The sequence below is a fragment of the Gobio gobio genome, assembly GCF_949357685.1.
Source record: "Gobio gobio genome assembly, chromosome: 19".
Classification (NCBI taxonomy): Eukaryota; Metazoa; Chordata; class Actinopteri; order Cypriniformes; family Gobionidae; genus Gobio; species Gobio gobio.
This window is the reverse complement of record NC_137112.1, coordinates 32310684-32335308: the sequence shown is the minus strand read 5'-3', so window position 1 is coordinate 32335308 and position 24625 is coordinate 32310684. Positions and strand designations below refer to the sequence as shown.

The 24625-nt window shown below is 38.6% G+C and overlaps 1 protein-coding gene across 1 annotated transcript in view; it reads right to left on the bottom strand.

The window, feature by feature from the left end:
* Window positions 1-774: 774 nt before the first annotated feature.
* lrrn2 (leucine rich repeat neuronal 2) overlaps window positions 775-24625 on the bottom strand; it is a 55976-nt gene continuing 32125 nt past the window's right edge. The window contains exon 2 of the mRNA XM_079844178.1: window positions 775-4949. Within this exon, the coding sequence (XP_079700304.1) occupies window positions 2472-4634 (2163 nt within the window). The 5' untranslated portion in view covers window positions 4635-4949 and the 3' untranslated portion in view covers window positions 775-2471. The remainder of the gene's footprint in view (window positions 4950-24625) is intronic.

Sequence of the window (24625 nt, the reverse complement as noted above, 5' to 3'; positions counted from 1 at the left end):
CTCTATTTTTTTATCCTCTTCATGCGTCAATCTCTCTCTCAAAGTTCCTGTTTTTAGACAACAGGCTCTTAGCTGTAATTCTGAGCAGTGCTAGAGCACTGGAGGGGGGAGTACTGGAGATGGATGTACCATTTGCTTCTGAGAAGAAGAGCGTTACCAGCCTGAGGCTATTTTCTCAGTGAATTTAAGAAGCTGAGGGATGTTTTTGCAAATCTCTAGAAAGTGGAGTAACTTGTGGTGATTCCGTTTTAAAAGAATGAATATTAGTTCCTATTATAATTGGAGGATATGTTTCTTCAGTTAACTCTAAGGTGGTTCTGTGAAATTATGCCCCTTTTGGACCAACAGCACAAGGGCTCCATGAAACACAATAACAGATCCTAATTTTAAAAAAGTGTGATTTTAAAGTTAAATGCATCAAGGGTGATGTATAATGTCCATACTGTTAAGTATGTTTACATGCTCGGTTAAAAATTGTCTTTCTAAGTAAATTGAAACAAAGTTTTTGAGAGATTTAAGGATTTCTTGGATAAAGTGCAATATGTCAAGGCCAACTGTAGTCCAATTAAGGCATAATACATGCTAGATGAAGCCGAGCTAAAAAAAAAAAAAATTCACATTGTCTAGGTCTGTTTTTAGACTTTGTAAAATTAGATTGGTATTTTATCAGATGAATGTTATAATAAACAGTTTGACATCTAAAAAAATATTGCTTTAGACTGACAGAAATCAAACTTTTAAAGTGCTTGTAATTGCAATTCACCAAACCTTGATATCAGTCCAAAATGTTTTAATAATAGCTCAAAATAGAATTTAACACACAGTCATCTAAATGATTTCAGAAAGAGAAAGTATGTTGAATAGGAAATTCAGATTGACTTATGTACAGCTTTGGAGCGGGGAAAAGACCAATGATCAACAAATAATAATGAAAGGAAATCAATTTTAGGACGAGACAGTCAAGTTAGAGAGAGTGTCACTGAAACAGGAGGGCACATCAACCACAAACTGACAAAAAAAATCAAAGCAAACAAAGTTACTGTAAAATGACAGCCTATAAAAATGGATTTCCCCATATTTGAGAATATAAGAGAACAGTTCACAATCCCCAATGCTGCTTTATTTCCTCTTCCGGATAAAAGAGAGGCTCACCGGTGCCCTCTGACCCCTCTTTCACTGGATATGTCTCTCATTACTGTAGCTGTCCAGCAGTCAGAGCCGTACTCTCATACTGTGTCACCTGACAAAAGGTTTAAGAAAAAGCCCATTTTGAATTCATTTCTTTTTGTACAGACAGAAGAGTTGGCACTACCTTTCCATGAAGTGTGTCCCATTAGCAGTCCGACAGGACCCGTTCTTTTCATCAGTACTGAAAGAGGTGGGTTCTCTGACGTGCTTGCTTGGTACAAAACAGTGTGCATGTAGACGTGGATCTCTTCCCTGTCAACAAATGTATGTCTTCGTTGCTGGATGGATTTCTCTTCTTGTTTGACATGTTTGAACAAAGAGGCTAACACATATGTCTAGGCTGTATGTCCATCAACACTGGAACATCTGTTCACTCGGGTTGGTTTTCTAAGCAAGGGTCTGCAATATTTCAGGAATGAGGGAACCAACATAGGAAAACATCCCACTCAGAGCAGATTAGGTCATAAGTTTGTGGCCCTTGTCAATGTATAGATCAGTCTATATTTAGGGGAGAACACGATTTTTCTTTTATGCGCTAAAAACATTCCCTTTCTCTGGGATGGTCTTACTTCGGAGTGTTCTCTTGGGGTCCTTGTACAGAGCACAATTTAACACACTGTTAAAGAGAGAGTACATACATCATTAGTTATACAACATTTAAGACGCCTCCCTTTATATTAGCACTTTTCGTAATGCCTGCTTTGAAATAGTCAGTTTGATTTTTCTCCACAAAAAGAAAAGTGAATTGTTGTCCGCAGCCTGTAGAACGCCTTTCAGAAAACTCGACTTCTGAAAGAAATTGAGTTCTTTAGAGGCTTCCTTGCTATTTGTTTTCTTTCAAGTCAGTCTCTTCTTCAGTATTAAAAATATATAAGTGCGTATCTTTCTGCAACCTGTTGGCCTGTTGTGACACAGACTCATAAAAGGTGGGAGGTTGCATATAAACAGACTCTATATGAACAATTATTTATGATTGGCAGCACAGCTTTAGTGTCCTTTGATGATATAGTGAATGTGAATATATGAACAAATGCTTTTAATATACATGTGTTGTATCTGTTCTTGTTACAAAATAAATACAAATATCTTTTTTCATTTTCTTTTTTGTCATACTATACTTGAAACTCAGTCGCTGTTATGTGAAGCAGGTCTGCTATGTAAATTTATAGTATTGTTTATTTCAGACTTTCTGTAGTTTTATCTGTCAGATCAGTAAAGTGAGCTAAGTGAAGCTTGTACTCCAGGAATTTAATATGTCCATCCTTCTTGAACTCTTATTCTGCTCAGCATGCCTCTTTTGTTAGCCCCCGAGAATCGTGCCCCAGCAAAGTATTTCTGAGGTCTTTCCCTCTGCCGTCTGATAGGACTTTGTCTGTGTCCTGCTGATTCAGGTGCTTTACTGGTATTGGAGAAGTCATGAAAGCCTTCGCCTCCTGGGTCAGAATGGTGGTGTGGGGTTTCTCAAACTCCAGCATGTGGTCTTTCCAACCGAATGAGGCTCCCCCATTACATGCTCTGGCCATGAGTAAAATGAGAAGAGCTGAGACCGCCAACAGGACTGCTGGGGTCAGGTCTGGTAAAGGCTCTTGCATGGACACCACCTTGGTTCTTAGGTGGACACATGAGGTGTCATTTGGCGCCAAGTGTAGACAAACTTTGTAGTGAGTGCCTGGTTGCAGACGGGTTAGGTTGAATCTCCTGGTACCAGCTAGAATTCGAGTGCTGTGCTTATGATGGTCTTCTTGACTACCATTGGCCATCCAAGATAAATGGGCAGTTGGGATGTTACGGCTTGCTTGCCAGGTCAGTAAAGCATATCTTTCTTTGACATCTTGAACTTCAAAGCTATCCTCTGTCTTTTGAATATTTGCGTAAACCTTGTCACCCCCCTCCACCTGTAGAGTCAGGCTTCTAGTATCAGCTCCTACTAGGTTCTGCGCAACACAAGTGTAGAAGCCGGCCTCTTCAACGGTGACTCCAAAAATCTCTAAGGTGCCTTCTGTGAGAACCTGATAACGCCCATAGCTGCTGGATGGAGTAAGTCTCACGCCTTTGGGAATGACCCAGTAGATACTTGGCTCTGGCTCTGCTAGTGCTCGGCAGTGCAAGGCTACATTGTCTCCATGTTTGACTTCAATGTAAGAGGGGAATGTGCTTGGGGCAATCAAGGGCAGGCAGCTGTCTGCCATCTCTCTGAATGAGACTTCTTTAACTCGCCGGGCTTTCAGCTCAGGAGGCTCAGAACAGAATGTGGATTGAGGCTCAATGAAACGGACTGGCTTGTCATTGTCGGCTCCCACCCAGCGGATCAGGCAGTCACAGCGAATGGGATTGGTGTGCAAGCTGATTTCTTGAAGGCTGGGCAGCGACCTTACTGTCTGGCTATGCAGGGCACTCAAGGCATTACTGTTCAACATTAGACTTTCCATACTCGACAACTTTTGGAAGGCCTGAGGGTGGATATAGGAGAGCCGAGGATTGTTTGTGATCTCCAGTTTGGTCAGTTCAGGCAAGTTTTCCATTGCTGAGTGCTCAATAGAGATCAGCTCTTCCATGTTGTTTAAGCCAAGCTCCTTGAGGTGAAGCATATTTCTAAAGTCTCCCCTCTGCACTAGCTGAATGGGGTTCTTGTTCAAGTCAAGGAACTTTAGACCCGGCAACTTTTGCAATGCCTCTTTTGGAACCTTTAAAAGGTGATTATCATAAAAGCTAATGCTCTCCAGATTTTGAAGCCCCTCTAGCGCTCGCTCCGAGATCTCGCGTAAGCCCATGCCTGCCAAGACAAGACTACGCAAAGAGCCCAGTGGTTTAAAATTTAGGTCCTGAATAGTGTCCACGGGGTTTCCACCAATCATGAGCACCTCCAGTTGTGGCAAAGCATGGAACCAGCGCCGGTCAATTACAACCAATCGGTTAGAGTTGAGATGAAGCCTAAGAAGTTTATCCAGACCCTTAAAGGCCCCAGGGGTGATGCTTCGAAGCCTGTTGTGATTTAGGTACAACTCCTGCAGTTTAGGGAGACCAAAGAAAGCTGCTTCTGGGAGGTGTCTCAGCTGGTTTTCCTCCATGTGTAGGCTGAGAAGAGCTGGCAGGTCAGTTATTCTCAGGTTGCGGGTACTGGTAAAGCTGTTATGTGAGAGATCCAACTCTGTCAGATTGACAAGGCCCTGGAGTTCACTCTGGTCCACAGAACTGATGAGGTTACTTTGCAGCCGGAGGGTTTGTGTCTCTTGAGGGAGGGAAGTGGGCAGCTGGATAAGTAGCAGGTCATTGCAGTCTACTGTAGGAGCCTCTCTGTACACAGACTGGGGAGAGTACCAGGGCTTGATTTGGCAGACACACTGGTGAGGGCAGGGCACTCTCCACGGCATGGATTGAATGACCAGGGAGCTTGCGACTCCAAGCAGCAGATGTGTGTGCAGAAGAAATATTGCAATCTGTCCCATTTTCGCAATGAAACTGATATAATTTGATGTAGATTCACTGTGAGCTAGACCCTTCAGTCCGCTTTTAAAAACAGTCTCTCACTTATTTATCAAGTTCATGTGACAGGAGAGGCAAGGGTTTAGTTGAATTTCGCGAAATAAGTTGTCTCAAAGATGAAGCGTTTCTTCATCTCCAGTCTTGTGAAGTAGTTACACGAATATCTCAAAGTCCCCTTTCTGTCCCCTTCAGATGGCTTTAATTCTCTCCAGTCTCACTCCATTGATCTTACATCCTAGCACAGCAGAGTAAGTTTTAGGATTGGTTTAGGGGCACACCTGGAAAATACAAAGAAAAATACAACACTTAGTCACAGGAGAGATTACCCAGGAATTATAGCATGAGGTTTTATAATTACATGTGCCAGAGCATGCTGTATGACTGCTGTAGCTTCATTTATTTTTCACTTTGTTCGCAGTCCACATTACAGGCATTTTTTGCAAATAAAACTAATATAAGTTTAGTCATTGTTATAAATTGCTACTGTAAAGAATATAGAATTTCTTGGTTGCTATCAAAACATCTTGCTTGCTTCTCAGCCTGTATATTGTAAAGAGCTCCCCTGAATTAGTTCTGGGACATTCCAGTTGAATTTCACTGCACGTCTTGTAGATGCCGGAAAATGACTACTGTGAAAATACGAGAGAAATGCAGGCTGAAATTTAGTGAGCCTAATTCATGGCTTAGGATTTAGCTCTGCAAATAATCAGTGCCCTGGTATTACTCGTATGCTGGAGGCTTGTAAGGAATGGGGAAAATATGACATGTTTTTGGCTAAATTCACAAGACGTGGACTCAGAGGGGACATAAAAATGCATTAAGGGAGGAAACTCTGACTGTGGTCTAACCTACTTTGTTTAAACTTTGTGACACGGTGTGTAGAGGAAATCTTTCAACTGTCTACTTTGGATTTAGAGCTTCTCTACTTTTGGAGAAAAGTAGAAACCCTTTTCATAGTTTACTTTCAGAACATCAGCTTGGGAGTTAATGCAATATCACTATTGCACTGTATATTGCAATGGTCCATGGTCTGGTTTAGTTCCTGTTATTAGTATATGCTCTCACCTACACACCCTTTAAAATAACCATACTGTATCTATGAAACAAAAATCTTCATTGTATCAGATAACATACATAACATTGCATAAGTCTAGACAACAATGCATATTATATTATTTTCTGGAGATAACGTTGTTCCCTTCACAGCACCTCATGCACCACAGCAATGCAATATTCATGCTTCATTTAGACACCACATCTACATGGTAGAATGGCAGAAGTACTAGCTCTGATTATAGCATCCACCCTTTTCCTCCCTTCCTCAAAGCTCTGCCACAGTAATCCATCCTTCTCCTGAATGCCCAATTAGTCCTAATGTTCTCTCTGTCTCTCTTTTGTCCCCAGGGATCTACCTGCCGGTTCAGAGACTGTTTGTGCTTCCTCTTCACTCTCTCTCAGCACACTGGCATGGAAGGATAGACGAACGATCCATAGCTATCAACGGGCCTATGTAAGCAAGCCCCGATCTCTCCCCCGCCACCCATCAGCTTGTGCACTTCACCTTCAAGCTCATTTACAAAGTGTCAACTTCTCAAGCAGAAGCTTGGCCCTCATGATGCACCCTGTTACCTTGGCCCAGCTGGTCCGGGGACGTTTTGCGAACTGTCAATTCCCTGCCTGCTACGTAATGGGTTGTGAGGGTGTATTGTGTGCCCCTAATGTGAGGTGAATGGAGAAATTTGCGTGTGGGCTGCAGAGTTCGCCCACTTATCTTTCTTTTCACTGCTTTTCGCTCTCGTTTTGGCCAGAAAGAAGCACGCAAAGCCAGGCAAAGTAAGTGCAGGAGGCCTCCCGAACAGCTGTTGTGGTGCCATGCAACAGGTGGTCCCATCTTGTAGGTACCATTTTTTCGTCTCTAAATAAATGTGTTTTCACCTCTTGCTGCCATAATGCCATTAGGGCTGGATACCAATACAGATTCCCAGATTCGGTTCAGTTCTCTGTCACAAGCTCTTTGATTCTAATATTTCAGTCTTGTGTCCATTTTGCTTGCATATAAAATGTATAAATGTCTTAAAGAGTAAAATTTAAATGAATTTTATACAAGTCATTTCACTCAGCGGCCATCTTTGAAATGCCTCTCGGGCATGCAAGTGCAGCTCCTATCTCTTTGAATTGGGAAACATCATATTGTCCAAAACTCGCTGAGCTTACGATTAAATTTCATATTTTAAATCTGACATGAATTTTGTTTCTAAACGCTCAAATCATTACAAAAAACCCAGCATTTTTCCAGCCTGGATCAAGCTAATGCGTATGCACAGTCCAAAGGGCTCTATAAGAAGTGGGTGTCTGACTGTTTCTATAGGAACCTGAGCTTCTTAAGCCTCGCTTATACTCCAGTCCGGACGCGTACACGGACAGCACGGACACGGATTACTTGTATTTAAAGTGTGAAAGTGTATGCTGGGGTCCGCTCGGTGGATGATGTGAACCACACATGCACAGTAGAATGGCGTGTAGACTTACACACTTCCAAATTCACTCCACAAATTATTGCACATCTGGCTGTCTTTATATTGTTTTAACAACAGATTGGAGAGGTGCGGGTAGCGACGGACTTCTTAACACAGCCTCTCTTCAAATTCGAAGTCCATGTTGTTTTTCTAGCGCATGAGCAGTTGGTGCTTTTGTAGCCTAGTACGCGCGGTCACAAAAAATGGGAGGCACAGGGATGTCCGCATAGAGCCTCCACGTACACCTGCCGATGACGTTGCGAGAACCTTAGCGCACTTGCAGACATGGTAAGTATAACACTAGCTTAACGGGAGCTGCAATGACACGAAGACTTTGCCAATCGACGATTGGCTCTTATTTAGAAGGCGGGACGTATATTGCTTGTTGCACTTTCCCCCATTCATAATAATATGGGTCTTTCTATATATAAAGTCTTTGATTCTACAGAGTCTTTTTCAATGAGTCCTTAAAAGCACTGGCTCAAAAGTATCTTTTGGTTGTGACTGAGGCTATAGTGGTTGCGCTCTGTTTTTGATTTACTAAAAAGAAACGGTATAAAAGAGTAATTTGTTCATAAATTGTAATACTACAAGAGTGGTGAATGTGTTTCTACTGACAAATTCTTCACTCCTCGAGGTTTTCGAATCAGATTCTCTGATGTCTGATGCAGCCTGCACAAATGAGAATGGATCTGACATGTTTCAACGTGGCTCTGAAAGCTCCCTGTTCACAGTAATCGTCTTTTGTTGACCTTAACAATGGATTGTGCAAGCTACTATTATCTCTCCTGGGCAACAAAGAATATAATGGCAAGACATGCTTAAAGACATTTTGACACCAGCTTGTGATTCGACCAATGAAACAATTCTGTCACTACCCTGACAAATGCATTTTTTTTTCTTTTCAAACCAAAATAAAACCATGCTTTGTTTCAGTTTAATCAAAATTTATGTTCTTGATTTGCTTTGCAGATTGCAGGGATTAACCGAATTTGCTGTCGCCAGTTTCCTCACGGCCCTGATGTTCATTCATGGCATGATTGCTGATAGGGGAGTTTACGAGCCACCTCTGGCTGCATGCTGATGCCTGGATCTCTGTGCCAAAGCTCCACCTGTCCTCTCCTTCAACGACTCATTTCAGGGCTTAACGGTGAGTGGAAAAGAAAAAAGGTCTGTTTGCACTCTAGCAGTAATGCAGATTTTCCAGACTCTATGAATAATTCTTTGTGGTTGCACACACCTGGAAACGATTGCCTGGTTCTCAAAGGTGGGTTTGTACATTGCATTAATGGCTGTTTTGGGTCGAACCGTATTTATGTTTGTTTACTCTGTGCCAAAGTAATAACTTCACACCTGCTTTATTTATTTAATTCCTTTGCTTTTGCATGCTTTTATCTCATTATAATCCAGTGCATAGTCCATACCGTCACAAAAAAATCTCTCTGTATTATCATGGTTTTCTTCAAGACATTTTTCTTTGAAAAAAAAAAAAAATGTGTATGCTGATTAATGTTTCATCAAGGGACTGAAATGACTGGCAGTATTAATCATTTATGAAGCATGCTTCAGGTTATGAAATAAAAGGGAATATCTGAATCAATGTAGAATCCATAAATTGTTATGGGTTTGTAATAAAAGGATGTGAATGGTCCTCCTCTCTTTCAACTGAATACAGAACACTCTGCATAGAGTGAATGTTCACGGATACTGAATGGACCCGACAGTCTTAATTAGTTTGATAAGACTCAAAAAGAATACTTTAGAAATTTGTCTTACCACAAACTCAAATCCTGACCCCCATACATATTTGAACACGCTTGGACATGGCACTCTTATACAACAAATTTATTAATTTATTTTATACAAATTAATTTATTTTAATTATAGATGCAAAATATGAAAACAAGTTACATCTGCACACAAATAATGCTTTTCTCAAAACTAACTTAATCTTTCTTGGATCTTTTTATTAAATTCAATTACTTATTTTTGAAAAGTTTGCTTGTGCAATATTTCTTAAAAATAAATGCCACTTGCTTTGGTGTTTTATTGTATAAAGGTCCTAGATCATATAATTTTCACACATTTTAAAACCGTTTCATGGAGTTTTGTCGAAGATGTTTCATCAGCTGAACAATCGGGTTGTTGTTAAACAACTGTACAATCCATTGAATGCACTGTATTTCTATCCATTACAGCCTCGTTTTCATTCCTGTCAAAAATGAAATATGGCACAACCCTGACTAAGGTCTATGCAATGACATTTATACACATATGCATAAGTGTTGCTTAAATGTCCAAAAACACTTTGAGGCCACTAAATGTCGGCTGATTTTATTTTATTTCACGTTGTCTTAGCATTAGCAGCACTTTTATTTAGCAGATATCTTTTAAGATAGTAGTTTGTTGTGTGTTTTTCTGTGTGTGTGTTGTGTATGTGTGTGTGTGTGTGTGTAACATTGGAATTGAATGAAAGAACTTAACTGTCTGCCTCCCTCTGCGTTGACCTGCACTGACCTTGCCAGCCTATTTTCTGCCAACTCTAATATCAAGCTCCAAAAGCACAACCTGACTCTACTGCCACACATACTGTCTCTATCTCTGCTTTTCAAAACTTTAGTTTGACCTCTTTTGCTTCCAGTGGCCCTGACTTTACCTGGAGTAACTTGCACAAGAGTCTATCAGCTTCACTTTATTTATAAAAAAAAAAGGACTCAGACATGCTGGTTATGACATCACGGAAATTCTTAGCTCATGGTTAGATATGAGATTATGATATATGAAATGATCAGTGTTTCCCAACCGGGGTGTTTTTTTTATAAATTTTTTTTAGTTTTCAAATAATTCTCTCTTTGTAAACTTTGTCCAATACATGCAAGTGCTGCCGTATGTTCGAATATGACCAGTCATTTTCACCGGGTGTAGTGCCAGAAGACGCGAATTAGAAGTCGTGCGCGCTGTGAGAAAATTTGTCTTCCGAAAGCGCGCGCACGTCTCACAGCGCGCAAATATTGAGTTCTCTTTCAAGTCTTTCTTATGAACGGACAAACTCACACAAAAAGTATGTCAGCATGTCCATCTTGATGAGTATTCTAGCAGACATAGTCTGTATATGCCTAAGTAAACTTTATACATTTGAGAAAGATGACGCATATCCGTGCATTAGGTCTTAAAGGGGCAGTAGCCTTTACTGCTGTCTGTTTGATGTCAAACAACAAAAGACAAGGACATCACTCACTGCTCTTGATTGATTAGCTTTTGTAAGTTTAATAGGATTAATCTTTAATTGATACAGTCAAATATGCAATGTTATTTTACATTTGATCAATTTCTGTACCTGAAAACTAATGTTAGATGTACCTGAAAAACCTGAAAAGCATAGTTTATTTTATTAGTATATTTGCTCAATAGTATTTATTTGTGCTGCTGCTTGTATTTAAATTATTTGTTCTTATTATTTTCTTTATTTTTATTTGACAGTAGTCCTTTTTTCCCTGAACATAGCAAATACTGAACCGTACCGAAACCGTGAACCTAAAACCGTGATACAAACCGAACCGTGAGCAATCTGTACCGTTACACCCCTAGCGTAACATATGCGAGGGGGTGCCACAAAATGGAGAACATTTTCAAAGGGTGCCATGACTGAAAAAAGGTTGGGAAACACGGATATATGATATAAATGATACGATATGCACTACCAGTCAAAAGTTTTGATCAAAAAATACAGCAAAAACAGTATTATTGTGAAAAAGTTTTACAATTTAAAATAACTTTTTTCTGTTTGAATATATTTTAAAATGCAATTTATTTCTGTGATTCAAAGCTGAATTTTCAGCATCATTATTCCAGTCTTTAGAGTCACATGATCCTTCAGAAATCATTCTAATTTGATGATTTGCTGCTCAAGAAACATTTATTATTATTATTATCAATGTTGAAAACAGTTGTGTACAACTTTTTTCAGGATTATTTAATGAATAGAACGTTCAAAAGAACAGCATTTATCTGAAACATAAAAAAAACTTTTGAACGGTTTTACAAAAATATTTTCAACATTGATAATCATAAATGTTTCTTGAGCAGCAAATCATCATATTAGCATGATTCTGAAGGATCATGTGACACTGAAGACTGGAGTAGTGATGCTCAAAATTCAGCTTTGCATCACAGGAATAAATGACATTTTAAAATATTTAACAATTAGAAAGAGAAAAGTTACTTTACATTTTAATAATATTTCACAATATCAAAGCTTTTTTGGTATTTGTAATAACATAAATGCAGCCTTGGTGAGCATAAGAGACTTCTTTGTAAACATAATCTTAATGATTCCAAACTTTTGACTGGTAGTGATATATGATATGAACTAGGTGATGGATATACAATCTAACATGTAATCTATAATCCATTCTGTAATACAGTTTTAATTAATAAATAGTGGCACATACAGTGTGGGATATATGATTTTGGTGACACTTGCTTAGAATGCGAGGTTCCAGGTTTTAATCTACCCTAATAAAACCTTTCATTTAAAAAAATGCATCTGTTTTTTGTTTGTTTGTTTGTTTTTTAGAGGGAACAATGGAAAAGCGATAGACTGACAGCTGTGTACTTGAGAGAACATATAGCCTCTGTTACTTTTCTTGACTAATAACGACAATAACCACACAGCATTAAAAAAATATCACCACTCATTATAACGCATTGACAAAATGAAACCTTCTGCTCAACAGAACCTTGTTCTGTATTAATGACACAATCATAAATGTATAAAGTAGTAGGGACAAAATGTACCATGGCTAACTGGTGGAGACCATCTATGCTAATGTCCTGCACAATAGTGACCAGCTTTCCCATATCATCCAAAGCTACTGCTTTTCCAGCATCTGTTTGGGTTTATTTGGTTGCAAGTAATCCTTATTTGTTCCAGTCTTTGCAAGAGTTGTTTGTTTTCGAGGTACGTGCACGCACACACACACACACACACACATAACTTATGCATACGCAAGCTTAGTTTATGCCAAAAAGTGAGATCCACACCTGGTTTCACTAACCCTAGAGACAAAGAAGAAAGCTTTTGAATAATAACAAGGGGAACAACACCTGAAGCTGCAACTGCACAAGTTAATTGAATATTCCTCTTTATTCTCAGAAAAGGCTGATACGAAACATGGAGAAGGGCCCTTGAGCATGCCAGCATTGGATTTACCCAAGGCCGTCCAACGTCGTAAACATCGACTTGGTGTCGTGATGACTCAAAGCCAGGCTAATCCACCATCGCCCCACAGACGGAATCTGATTGGGGATTTTCATCTTTGCCTTTATTAGCGCGAGTCGGTCTTACCAAGGCTTTGGGCAATTCCTCCAGAGGATGGAAGGATGAGCACCCTTGTATTATCATGACTTCAAAGGAACTTCACAGCTTGAAAGAGTCCTCACTGCCTCCAAAAAAACTCTCTGATTAGACATGACTTGGGATGAGGCCCCCGAGCTCACCTGCATTTGAAGAAAAATGAGTGGGCTGTTTTTAATGGCTTTTCTATGTGCTACATGGATGTCTTTAACCATGGCACATTTTGTTTAGTGGCAGCTGTTTTTGAATGCAAGAGCTTGTCCTGTGTGAACGACCCCTAATAGTGTTTCATAAGCCTCTTTGCATAATTATAATTCACCTGATGGAGTCATTTAGAGAGCGAATTAAAAATGTGTCCTTAAAAGCTGAATAGAATAGCTGCACCCATATCACAGATTATACCGATTTGCTTGTCTATCCATCTTCAAATCACGGTGACATAAATGACATTGATTATTAATATGTAATGACTTTGGCCTTTCTTCTTAATGTTAATTGACATATTTTGTGCCCTGAGTTTTGAAAAAAATGATCCTCCATATGAGAGATTTCATACTAAAGCGACAGGTTGAATTGATATTACAAATAGATATTCTCTGAAAGTCACACTGTTCATCAATTAAAACTAACTGACAGTGTATTGACTATTACCTATATATATTACCCATATGTCCATCACATTGCTCTTTATAAAGCAGTTTTATATGCTGGATAGATGCAAACTAGAATATGAACAAGAATTATTCCATCCTTACTGCAGCATCCCCCCCCACCTGCGTCTCAGGAGAGTGTCGTATATTCTCATTCACCTTCCTGAGGAATATTGACCTTTGTAATAATTAGATGAGTGCTGCGGCAGTGAGTTGATAGCAGCTTTTTTTTTTTTAAAGGGTGGGACAAGAAACCGTTCACCCTTTATAGAGTAACAGAATGTGTAATCTAGACCAGCTGTTTGTTTTTTGTGTGTGTTTAAATGTGTCTTATGTGCTTTACTAATAAAAAAGTTGTGATATCTCTCTCCCTCTCTTTCTCTTTCTGTTGTTACCCTCTGCAGAGCCACCGTCATTTATTTCTTGGAAGGAGCTATTGCAGTGCTCGCTGCAGAGTTGCCATGGAGATCTGCCTCCGTGTTTCACAAGGTCAGTGTGAAAGTTGAAGGAGCTCTGCATAACTGGTCTGCTCCTTCTCACAGGCGACTAAAGAATATTGCAAAACATTGAATTAATACTCGTTTTGTTTTTTTTAATCAATTGTTTAAAATTTTAGCAGATCTTTTTGAGCATATTTGTAGATATTTATATTCCGCCAACTTGCATATAACCTGTTATGTGGGTTATATATATATACGTGTATATATAGCATTTCTCACAGCGAGTGACAATGGTGGAAGAGCAAACCCACTGTAATTTTACAAATAAACGGTTGTGTTATGAAATGTAGTTTGAAATTGTCCAAAATGTCTTGGCCTAATAAGAGCATTAAGAGTTCCTTTCACTGTAACTAAGGGACCAAGCCCAACCCCTGTAAAACAACCCCACACCATAATCCCCCCTCCACCAAACTTTACACTTTCTTAACGTTCTCCTGGCAACCGCCAAACCCAGAATTGACCATCAGATTGCCAGACAGAGAAGTATGATTCGTCACTCCAGAGAACACTTTAGACTTTCTCTAAAGTCAAGTGGCGGCGTGCTTTACACCACACGCACTTGATGCAAGGCTTGGATGCAGCTGCTCGGCCATGGAAACCCATAACATGAAGCTCTCTAGACACTGTTCTTGAGCTAATCTGAAGGCCACATGAAGTTTGGAGGTCTGCAGCTATTGACTGAAGAAAGTTGGTGACTTCTGCGCACTGTGCGCCTCAGCATGCGCTGACCCCGCTCTGTGATTTTTACATGGCTTACCATTTTGTGGCTGAGTTGCTGTTTATTTATATAAAAAGCAGTGCTCTAGTTAGTACAGGATTTAAGTTAAATAAAAATATGAAGTTATGAAATGGATTAATAAGGCCAAAGATTGCCCATTTGATATAACCAAAATGAATTATATCTCATGTTTAACCACTATCTACATAAAAGGACTCGCAGAGATAAAGCTGTTCTCAGCGGCGACATTAATGGACGGACGCTGATGGCCTTGAGCTCACATCTGCGAAAGCATCTAAACCAGGGTTGCTAACTCTCTTGCATTTGGAGCAAGACACGTGTTCAGACTGTCTCACGTTGCCCAAGTAAATCTCACGCCAAATTGGCCCTGCTTTGGTTATGAAACAAAGGCTCAGCTTTTCGCATAAAACCTTTCTCAGTTTTAATGCAAAATTCAAACTAAATACCATTTTGGCACACTTAACGTGGCATAACAGATAGCTGTAGCGCCTCAGTTAAAGCCAGAGCCATTGAAAAACAGAGTTGTGATGTGCCTTGATCTCGCTGGCGTCGCCGCCACGCAGTCACATGGTTAATGGAGCTCTCAATAGATCTAAACAAACCAGCACTGTCAATACATTTGAATGGCTTTAAGCAGGATAGACAACAACTTCACTATACACGTATTTCACTATACAGCATAGTGTGCATTGATTATTACATCGACGACATTTACAGTATCATTTTATTCCCGAGAGTAATGGAGAGGCAACATTTAATGTTAATGTTTTTCTTGTATTTAACCCTCAGGTATTCCTTACTTATTGGTCACACTAACACCTTAACTATTTTTCAATGAAATAGATGTTCTAGCTATATTTTAGTTCAATAATATTTATTTAATATTTTGAGGAGATCTTTGTGTACTAAATTCTATTTGTGCAATAATTATGGTCCAAACCACTTAAAAGAATATTTTTTCACTAATATTTCTATTTTTATATTACAATTATGGCCAGTTTCACAGACAAGGCTTAAGCTTAGCCCCAGACTAAAATGCATGTTAGAGCTGTTTTAACTGAAAGCAACTTGCACTGACATACAATATATTGCCAAAAGTATTGACACCTCTCCAAATCATTGAATTCAGGTGTTCCAATCACTTCCATGGCCACAGGTGTATAAAATCAAGCACCTAGGCATGCAGACTGCTTCTACAAACATTTGTGGAAGAATGGGTCGCTCTCAAGAGCTCAGTGAATTCAAGCGTCATACTATTAGTGGTATTATAACAAAGTGGAAGCAATTGGGACAACAGCAACTCAGCCACAAAGTGGTAGGCCATGTAAAATCACAGAGCGGGGTCAGCACATGCTGAGGTGCACAGTGCGCAGAAGTCTGCAACTTTCTTCAGTCAATAGCTGCAGACCTCCAAACTTCGTGTGGCCTTCAGATTAGCGCAAGAACTGAGAGCTTCATGTTATGGGTTTCCATGGCCGAGCAGCTGCATCCAAGCCTTGCATCACCAAGTGCGTGGGGTGTAAAGAATGCCACCACTGGACTCTAGAGCAGTGGAGATGTGTTCTCTGGAGTGACGAATCACACTTCTCTGTCTGGCAATCCAATGAGCGAGTCTGAGTTTGGCGGTTGCCAGGAGAACAGTACTTGCCTGACTGCATTGTGCCACGTGCAAAGTTTGGTGGAGGGGGGATTATGGTGTGGGGTTGTTTTTCAGGGGTTGGGCTTGGTCCCTTAGTTACAGTGAAAGGAACTCTCTCTGGTCTTATTACACCAAGACATTTTGGACAATTTCAAACTACATTTTCGTAAAACAACAACTGTTTATTTGTAAAATTACAGTGGGTTTGCTCTTCCGTCATTGACACTCACTGTGAGAAATTCTGCTTGTATAGATACTGCAGAAACAAGCAGAGTGAAACAAATTGACGTTTATTGTGTGATATTAGTAGAATAGAATATTGCATGGCTGGAAAAGGTTAGATTTTCCACTGGGGCTGGTGCCAGAATTGGAGCCGGTGCATGGTCTATCAGATTTGAGAACCAGAACTAACTGAATATATTTAAAATTTTAATTTATTCCTGTGATGGCAAAGCTGAAATATTCAGCAACATTACTCCAGTCTTCAGTGTCACATGATCCTTCAGAAATCATTCTAATATTCTGATTTGGTGCTAAAAAAAAAAACATTACTACTTATAATCAGTGTTGAAAAACTTTTTTCCGAATCCTTTGAAAAGAACAGCATTTAATAGCAATATTTAGTCAAATTAAAAGTCTTTACTGTCACTTTTGATCAATTTAATGCACAAATGTATGAATTTCTTGCGCACACACACAAAAACTGTTGGTAGTGCAAATATACAGTAGCACATTAGGACTTTACAATTGTGACAAAGAATGGACCACATACATTCACTAAATTATACAAAAAAAATGTATTTGCCCTTGCAATGACAATGCTCTCAGTCATTATTTCATGTTGATTTTTAAGCGAAACATTAAACTACTCGAGCGTTACTAGCTACATACTTGTATCTATCAGTAGCTCTATCCTCATGTAGTTGTCTACCGCACTAATTTTATACTGTACTCCATAGCTTACAATGTATGATAACAGAAAACTGACAACCTAAACTGGCATTTTTCATCAGAGGTACCACTAGTGTCCAAGCATGATAGAACACTTTCGTGAAACGGGGTATCTTGGATGTCTTTTGACTTTTTCTCCTTAAATGTTTTAGAACACCGTAATTACAGGCAAAAAAAAAAATGTAAATGCATTGTCAGTTGTATGTAAAGTAAAAAAAACGAGTAAAAACTGAAAAATTTTCTTTGATTTTCTAGTTGAAGGCATGTGGTTTATAACTCCTTTCTTTCTAGTTCAAAGATACAATGCTAAGTATTTGTTTCCGTTACAAAAGAACTCTGGCCTGAGGTTTTTCATTAATGGGAAAGTCTTTCACACGTGGAGTAAACATCAGCTCTTTAAACATCTTTCGTATTTCATCTTTTATATTTCAGGAAAGCCCTGCAGTGATTCCTGAATACTATATGCATATTCTTGATCAGCATTTTCACATCTTTTCCTATTTTTCTTTTTTTCTTTATAAAGGGGTTATGCTGATTACATTATTTTTTCTCTTACTAAATGTGAACAGTGGCTGCTTGATGCACTGTGTTAATATAAATGTGTTAATGTCTCTGACATATCTCATTTTTCTTTTCATTTGGTCTGTCTGGGTTGTCTGTTAAGAGCCATGTTATTGAGAGACAGATGGATATGCCAAAGAAAGTGAAACTTGAATATCAAGGATAAATCAGGGGTTAAATTGAACTGGAGCAAACCAGAACGCCGTTCCATCTCCATTTAGCGGGTGTACTCACTCGAAAAAACCATTACGTTACATTAAACATTATGCTTCTAGTCAGTGGCCGTCAGTTTTCCATTCCAGTGAAGAGGAAGAAAAAATCTGGTAGACATCCACTGATATGTACATTAGTAGCAATTTTGAGTTATGTAAAAATATATGCAGTATATGTACACTATTGTTAAAATGTTTGTTTTAATGGTACATTTTTTTTTTTATGTTTTTGAAAGAAACATTGTTCTTCAAGGCTGCATTTATTTGATCAGAAAAACAGTAAGTAATATGACAATGTAAAAAATGTTTTCTATTTAAATATATTTTAAAATGTAATTTATTCCTGTGATGGCAACGCTGACTTTTCAGCATCATTACTTGATTGTAACAATTGTGCCGCTTAAAAGTTTGTGTGGAAACTGTGATTCTTTGATTCCATTTAATAATTTTAGGATTTATTTGAAATAGAAATCTTTTGTAACATTGTTAATGTCTTTTGTGTCACTTTTGATCAATTCAATGCATCCTTGCAGAATAAAACTTTATACTTTATATATTTTTTTTTATAATTCTGGCCCCAAACTTTTACAGTAAATGGCAGCACTTGTCACAATGCATATCGTTTCAAAGCAGCTTTACCGAAAATGCATGCGTCTACATTACAATTTATTGATCTTTTATCAGAGGTGACTGTCCAAGTTATGGATTTCAGAAATGTACATATACAAATCACACAGTTAGCTAACAATGTATTCATTTAAGGCAGAAACTGTATTAAATTATCACTGGACCAACATCACTTATTACTTATCACTCATCATTCAACAATATAATTGATCTGACTGTACTGAACTAAGCTGGACGGTGACAATTTTTGTAGAACGCTTTATAGATTAAATAAACTCATTTATTGATGATCTTTACAACAGAACTGAATCAACACTGAACTGACTTCAACTGAACAACTGCTGAAATGCATACTTTTTACCTGTTATCACTGTAAAGCTGCTTTGAAACAATCTGTATTGTATAAAGCGCTATATAAATAAAGGTGACTTGAGTATTCATTTCTCTCTTTTTGTTCTCACCATGATGACGGCAAACTTGTGCTGAAAGGATAAATCCATCTCTAGCTGAAAGAAGGGGACAAATGAAACGCGCAAACACTATGTGGCTGATGCGTTCAAATGCACAGCACAATTAGACCGCCATTACCGAACCACCTGAATGTGACTCTTTCCTTGCTTCGAGGACAAGAGCAAGGGAGCAGCATGTGCTGTTTGCAGATCATTCAGAGAGAGAGCATATCCTCAAGCGTCCTCTGAAACTAGCTATGCTGGTTAAGTCTTCCATGCTGGTGGGAGGATGACTCATGCTCAGAGTGACCTTCTGTCATACCGCCCTCAATAATATTGACAGAGGCTTGCCTGTGGTCCTTACATTCATCTTCATTAGCACTTGGCTTTAAGCATCAATGTCAGTGTCCACTCCTGGGAGGCCTTCGCTGCTATCTCTGCTTCTGTCTGCCCTAGTCGCCACATCTTTCATCCTCTTCCTGCCATTGCTTAGCTTAGAGGGAGCTCACTCAGACTATCATCCGAGACATGTTTGCCTGCAATCTGCACTTTTTACTTGGGAAAACTAGGGCAAAGAGGAGGAAAACATCAATCTAGCAAGATAATTGCTTAAAGGAATAGTTCAGTTCAAAATTAGAATTTGTCATTTACTCACCCTCATGTCGCCCCAAACCTGATTGACTTACTTTCTTCTGTGGAACACAATATATATGTAGTATATACACTATATTGTCAAAAGTATTGGGACACCCCTCCAAATCATTGAATTCAGGTGTTCCAATCAATTCCATGGGCCCCATGTGTATAAAATCAAGCACTAGGCGTGCAGACTGCTTCTAGAAACATTTACGAAAGAATGGGTCGCTCTCAGGAGCTTAGTGAATTCAAGAGTGGTACCGTGATAGGTGGCCACCTGTGCAATAAGTCGTGAAATTTCCTCACTAATAAATATTCCACGGTCAACTGTTAGTGGTATTAAAACAAAGTGGAAGCATTTGGGAACAACAGGAACTCAGCCACGAAGTGGTAGGCCACGTAAAATCACAGAGCGGGGTCAGCGCATGCTGAGGCACACAGTGTGCAGAAGTCGCCAAGCTACAGAGTCAATAGCTACAGACCTCCAAACTTTGTGGGGTTTTCAGTTTAGCTCAAGAACAGTGCGTAGAGAGCTTCATGGAATGGGTTTCCATGGCCGAGCAGCTGCATCCAAGCCTTACATCACCAAGTGCAATGCAAAGCATCTAATGCAGTGGTGTAAAGCACTCTAGAGCAGTGGAGACGTGTTCTCTGGAGTGACGGATCACGCTTCTCTGTCTGGCAATCCAATGGCCGAGTCTGGCTTTGGCGGTTGCTAGGTAAACAGTACTTGCCTGACTGCATTGTGCCAAGTGTAAAGTTTGTTGGATGGGGGATCATGATGTGGAGCTGTTTTTCAGGGTTTGGGCTTGGCCCCTTAGTTTCAGTGAAAGGAACTCTTAATGCTTCAGCATACCAAGACATTTTGGACAATTTCATGCTCCCAACTTTGTGGGAACAGTTTGGGGATGGCCTCTTCCTGTTACAACATGGCTGCACACCAGTGCACAAAGAAAGGTCCATAAAGACATGGATAAGCGAGTTTGGTGTGGATGAACTTGACTGGCCTCCACTAGACCTGACCTCAACCCGATAGGACACCTTTGGGATGAATTAGAGTGGAAACTGCAAGCCAGGATTAAGAATGGGATGTAATTTAAAGTTCATGTGCATGTAAAGGCAGGCGTCCCAAAACTTTTGGCAATATAGTGTATATATGTATGTATGTATGTATGTATGTATATATACCCTCTACTGCAGCTCTCAAACATGGTGCTATTAGTGGTATTTACAAGTAACAAACCAATGGTGTTTGGGTGTTCTTCAGCACCTAGATATTATTCTTAATTTCACTGTTTTAGTTCCATAGAAGAAAGAAAGTCATAGAGGTTTGGAGCGACATGAGGGTGAATAAATGATGACAGAATTTTTAAGTGAACTATAGGCCTACGTTTAATTTTCTGTAACTTTGTGTGTCCGGTTTTAAAAGAACAATAGTCTCTGTGGTTCATGCGTTTCCTGTGTGTTTACATGGTTTGTTGCAGGTATTTATCAGTATTTGTGTCCTAGTCTGTGTACATTACATGCGTATGTTATCGTTTGCTGCACCGAAAGAGTCATCCATCTCCTGTTGTCATCGTGGGACCTACTGTCGATGACCACAGCTAGCAGGGCATTTATAACATTGCAAGAGGACCATCTCATAAAAATGTTTCTTCAATGTATATTAGACCTCTTTACCAAGTTCAGCTTGCCAAACAAATTGAGCATTTACCAATAATTTACAACGATATTCGTGAAAGGAAGAGAGATCAACAACAAATATGAAACTTTTCTCTTTCGTATTAATTCATAACCAATTCTATTCCTGTGATGGCTGAATTTTCAGCATCCATGTCACATGATCTATCAGAAATCATTCTAATATGCTGATTTGCTGTAAAAGAAGTATTTCTTATTATTATCAATGTTGAAAACAGTTGTACTGCTTAATATTTTTGTTCAGGATTCTTTGGTGAATAGAAAGTTGAAAAGAACTGCATTTATTTGAAATGTATAACTATTTTGTAACAATATAATTCTCTTTACTGGCACTTGATCGATTGAATGCATCTTTGCTTAAAAGTTTATTGCAAAATATAAATATATTTTTAAATACCGAACGGCTTTTGAACAGTAGCGTGTTTTTACAACTAAAACTTAATGTTGTGACATTACTTATTTTGGTTTTATTGGGATAGGGTTAGGGTTATTTATCAATATATAATATTTTATCATGAAAGAAAGTGTTTCAGAAAATCGATGTGTATGTGGCTCTAGTTTTGTATTTTGACTTTAACTTTAAAATGATGTGTTGTGACAGAAACCTGAAATAGTTCACTGAAATGAAATGTTGAACATTGTTTAAAATGTCATATTTACTCATATTTAACTGCAATTTTAAACTGCAAATTTGTGAAAAAATCCAAATCAGTACGTCATGTTTTCATTTGTTTTGTTTTTTAAATTAGCACTTTCAAAACACTGCAATGCAACCAAAGTGCAACGTGTGAAATACTAGAAAAATGTTTTGTGCTTGCTGGGTCATTCCACTACAAAGCTTCAGCGCACACATTTCTCTTTCAAACAAGCATATACACACAAAAACACCTGACAGTTTGTAATATTTAAGTTCAGCACTTTTTGCATGTGTTTTTTTTGTATCCCCTGCTACTGCATTACGTTAGATGTTCTAGCCAGAACGCAGTGTTTTTTTCCCCTCTCTTTCCAATATAGCACACTCTGCTTCTGCCTTCTGATGTTATTCAATCTGTAAATCAAGGCTACAGAATGTCATTGCACTGGAGGCAAAAAGTGCATCAAATATGCAGAATAATATTAACCTGCTGTTTCTTTTTTTTCCAGGAGGGTCAGCAGTGAACGAGACTGATCGATTGTTTTTTTTGCAGGTTGCCGGGTAAGTATTTATTTTTTCCTTACAAGCGTAGAAGCATTGTAGATTGCCTCATTTTAAGAGTGCTTCGCCCTTTTTTGTTTCGCATCCATGGTTTTTTTGGTCGTTTAGCTTGACTGATTCATTGCTGTGAGGTCTCAACTTCATCATCACCACCTACGAGCTTTACTGATATTATATATGCAGTGAAGCTTATATCCCCTCTGCATTCTTTCATCCGCAACTTCACAAGCCCAATTTACGCTCTTTGTTTCCGTATTTATTTTCATTTTCGTAATAAAATCAGACAGTGCTTCCAGAAGCCACGGCCATCGATCGAGGCTGACACTGATTGATGACCTGTTTTTTCCATTGTGCTGATGGATACACTAAAGCTCCTTATGGAGTTCAGTCTCAGCCCAGTGCTGAGATGGTCTCGGTGCAAGGGGTTTAAGTTTGATTAACTAAAACCTCCTGCAGGCCACAGAGAGCCAGTCTCCTCCGCTGCTGTGTTATGAACCCCAGTCAGCCATTTACTGACCTGCACAATCTTTCAAACCCTTCAGGATGTGTGTATGAGAGTTTGTGCATCTGCACTTGTGTATTTGTAGACATGCCTGAAAACCGCTCAATAGACCTTTATACTTCACCTTTGCTTTGAAATACTGCAGTCCACATGTCAAACTCTAAGATTGTATCATGTTTGCTTTGTGTGTGTGTGTGTGTGTGTGTGTGTTATTGCCAGCTGTAGACTGGCTGTGCAGACATGCCAGTGGATGTGATATCCCTGGCAGAGTGTGGGGAAACACAATGTGGATACAAGGCAGAACTGGCTTGTAGAAAACCACTTTGGATGAGGACGTCTGAGACGCTTGGTATCATGGACTGTGATATCCAGAATGAGCCATGTTCTCAAGAGCTGCAAGAGTCCTGAAAGTTTCAACATGGCTTCTTGAGTTTACATAATGCATAAATCCAGGTATTGTAATGCCTTTATACACCACAAGCAATACATTTAAGTGAGGTGCATTGATCTAATACTAAATAATACACTGAATTTAAGTTGTTACAAGGGGCTTCTTACATGTCTTGCGAAAGAGGAAAGAAATGCACGCTTTAGATGAGAAAAAGTTTATGCTGCTGATATTTGTGCATGATTTATTCATATTTTCATGCATCCCCTTGTGCAAAGTTAATTGCTATTGTTTTCTTGCAGTGTATTATGTATTCTTCAATATACTTGTGTTTTAATGTACCATGTCCCGTGATGATTTTGTTAATTATATGTAGTATGTTATGCCATTAATATACAGTATAGTAGTTCATTTTAGGATCTGGCTTGTTTGGTCATTATTCTCCTATACATGAGACTTTAATTAGAAAATTTACAGTCCCATAAATATGCGTAATAGCTTTGCAAATCAACCACTTGTCTGTTTGTGTTGGTTTGTAATATCCTTTTATTTTTTTGTGAATCAGTAGTAAATGCACATTAATTTCTTATCTAAAAATCTGATTTATATTAAATTAATAAAATAATAAAACTGTGTTATTGTTAACTAAAACTATTAAAAATGAAATAAAGCTGAAGTCAAATAAATTAAATCTTGAAAAACTTAAAGCAACAAAAGTTAGAAATCTTGCCTTACCAACTAACTGAAATAAAATCAAATGAATTACTTAAATTGCTAAAGCTAAAACTTAAAAATAAATCTAAATAGAAATATTGATATAAATACCATAATAGTATATAAATATTACTAAAATACTGATATATATATATATATATATATATATATATATATATATATATATATATATATATATATATATATATATATATATATATATATATATATATATATATATATATATATATATATATATATATAAAATGAATTAATAAAATGGTTACCATCCATCATGAGCCATCACTAATTTAGAGTGGGACATAAGTGGTTGAGGCTCATTGACGAAATCCATGAAAGCAGCATATGTAGGCCTGTAGAATACCCCATATTTAGATGACGTGTTACTGGTGCTTGGAGGCTGCTGACCCTTTCCTTACCCTCTGTACTTTCCCTCCAGTAAATGACGCCCTTTCCTTTTCCAGTGCCCATTTGGAGTAGGCTATGGAGTGATGTGGCAATAATCCCAGCATGCAATATGGTCCTCTCTCACCTCCAGGCATTGACGCACAAGCACAACAGACAAGCGCTACCACTAATAAACTTTTAATTAGCTTT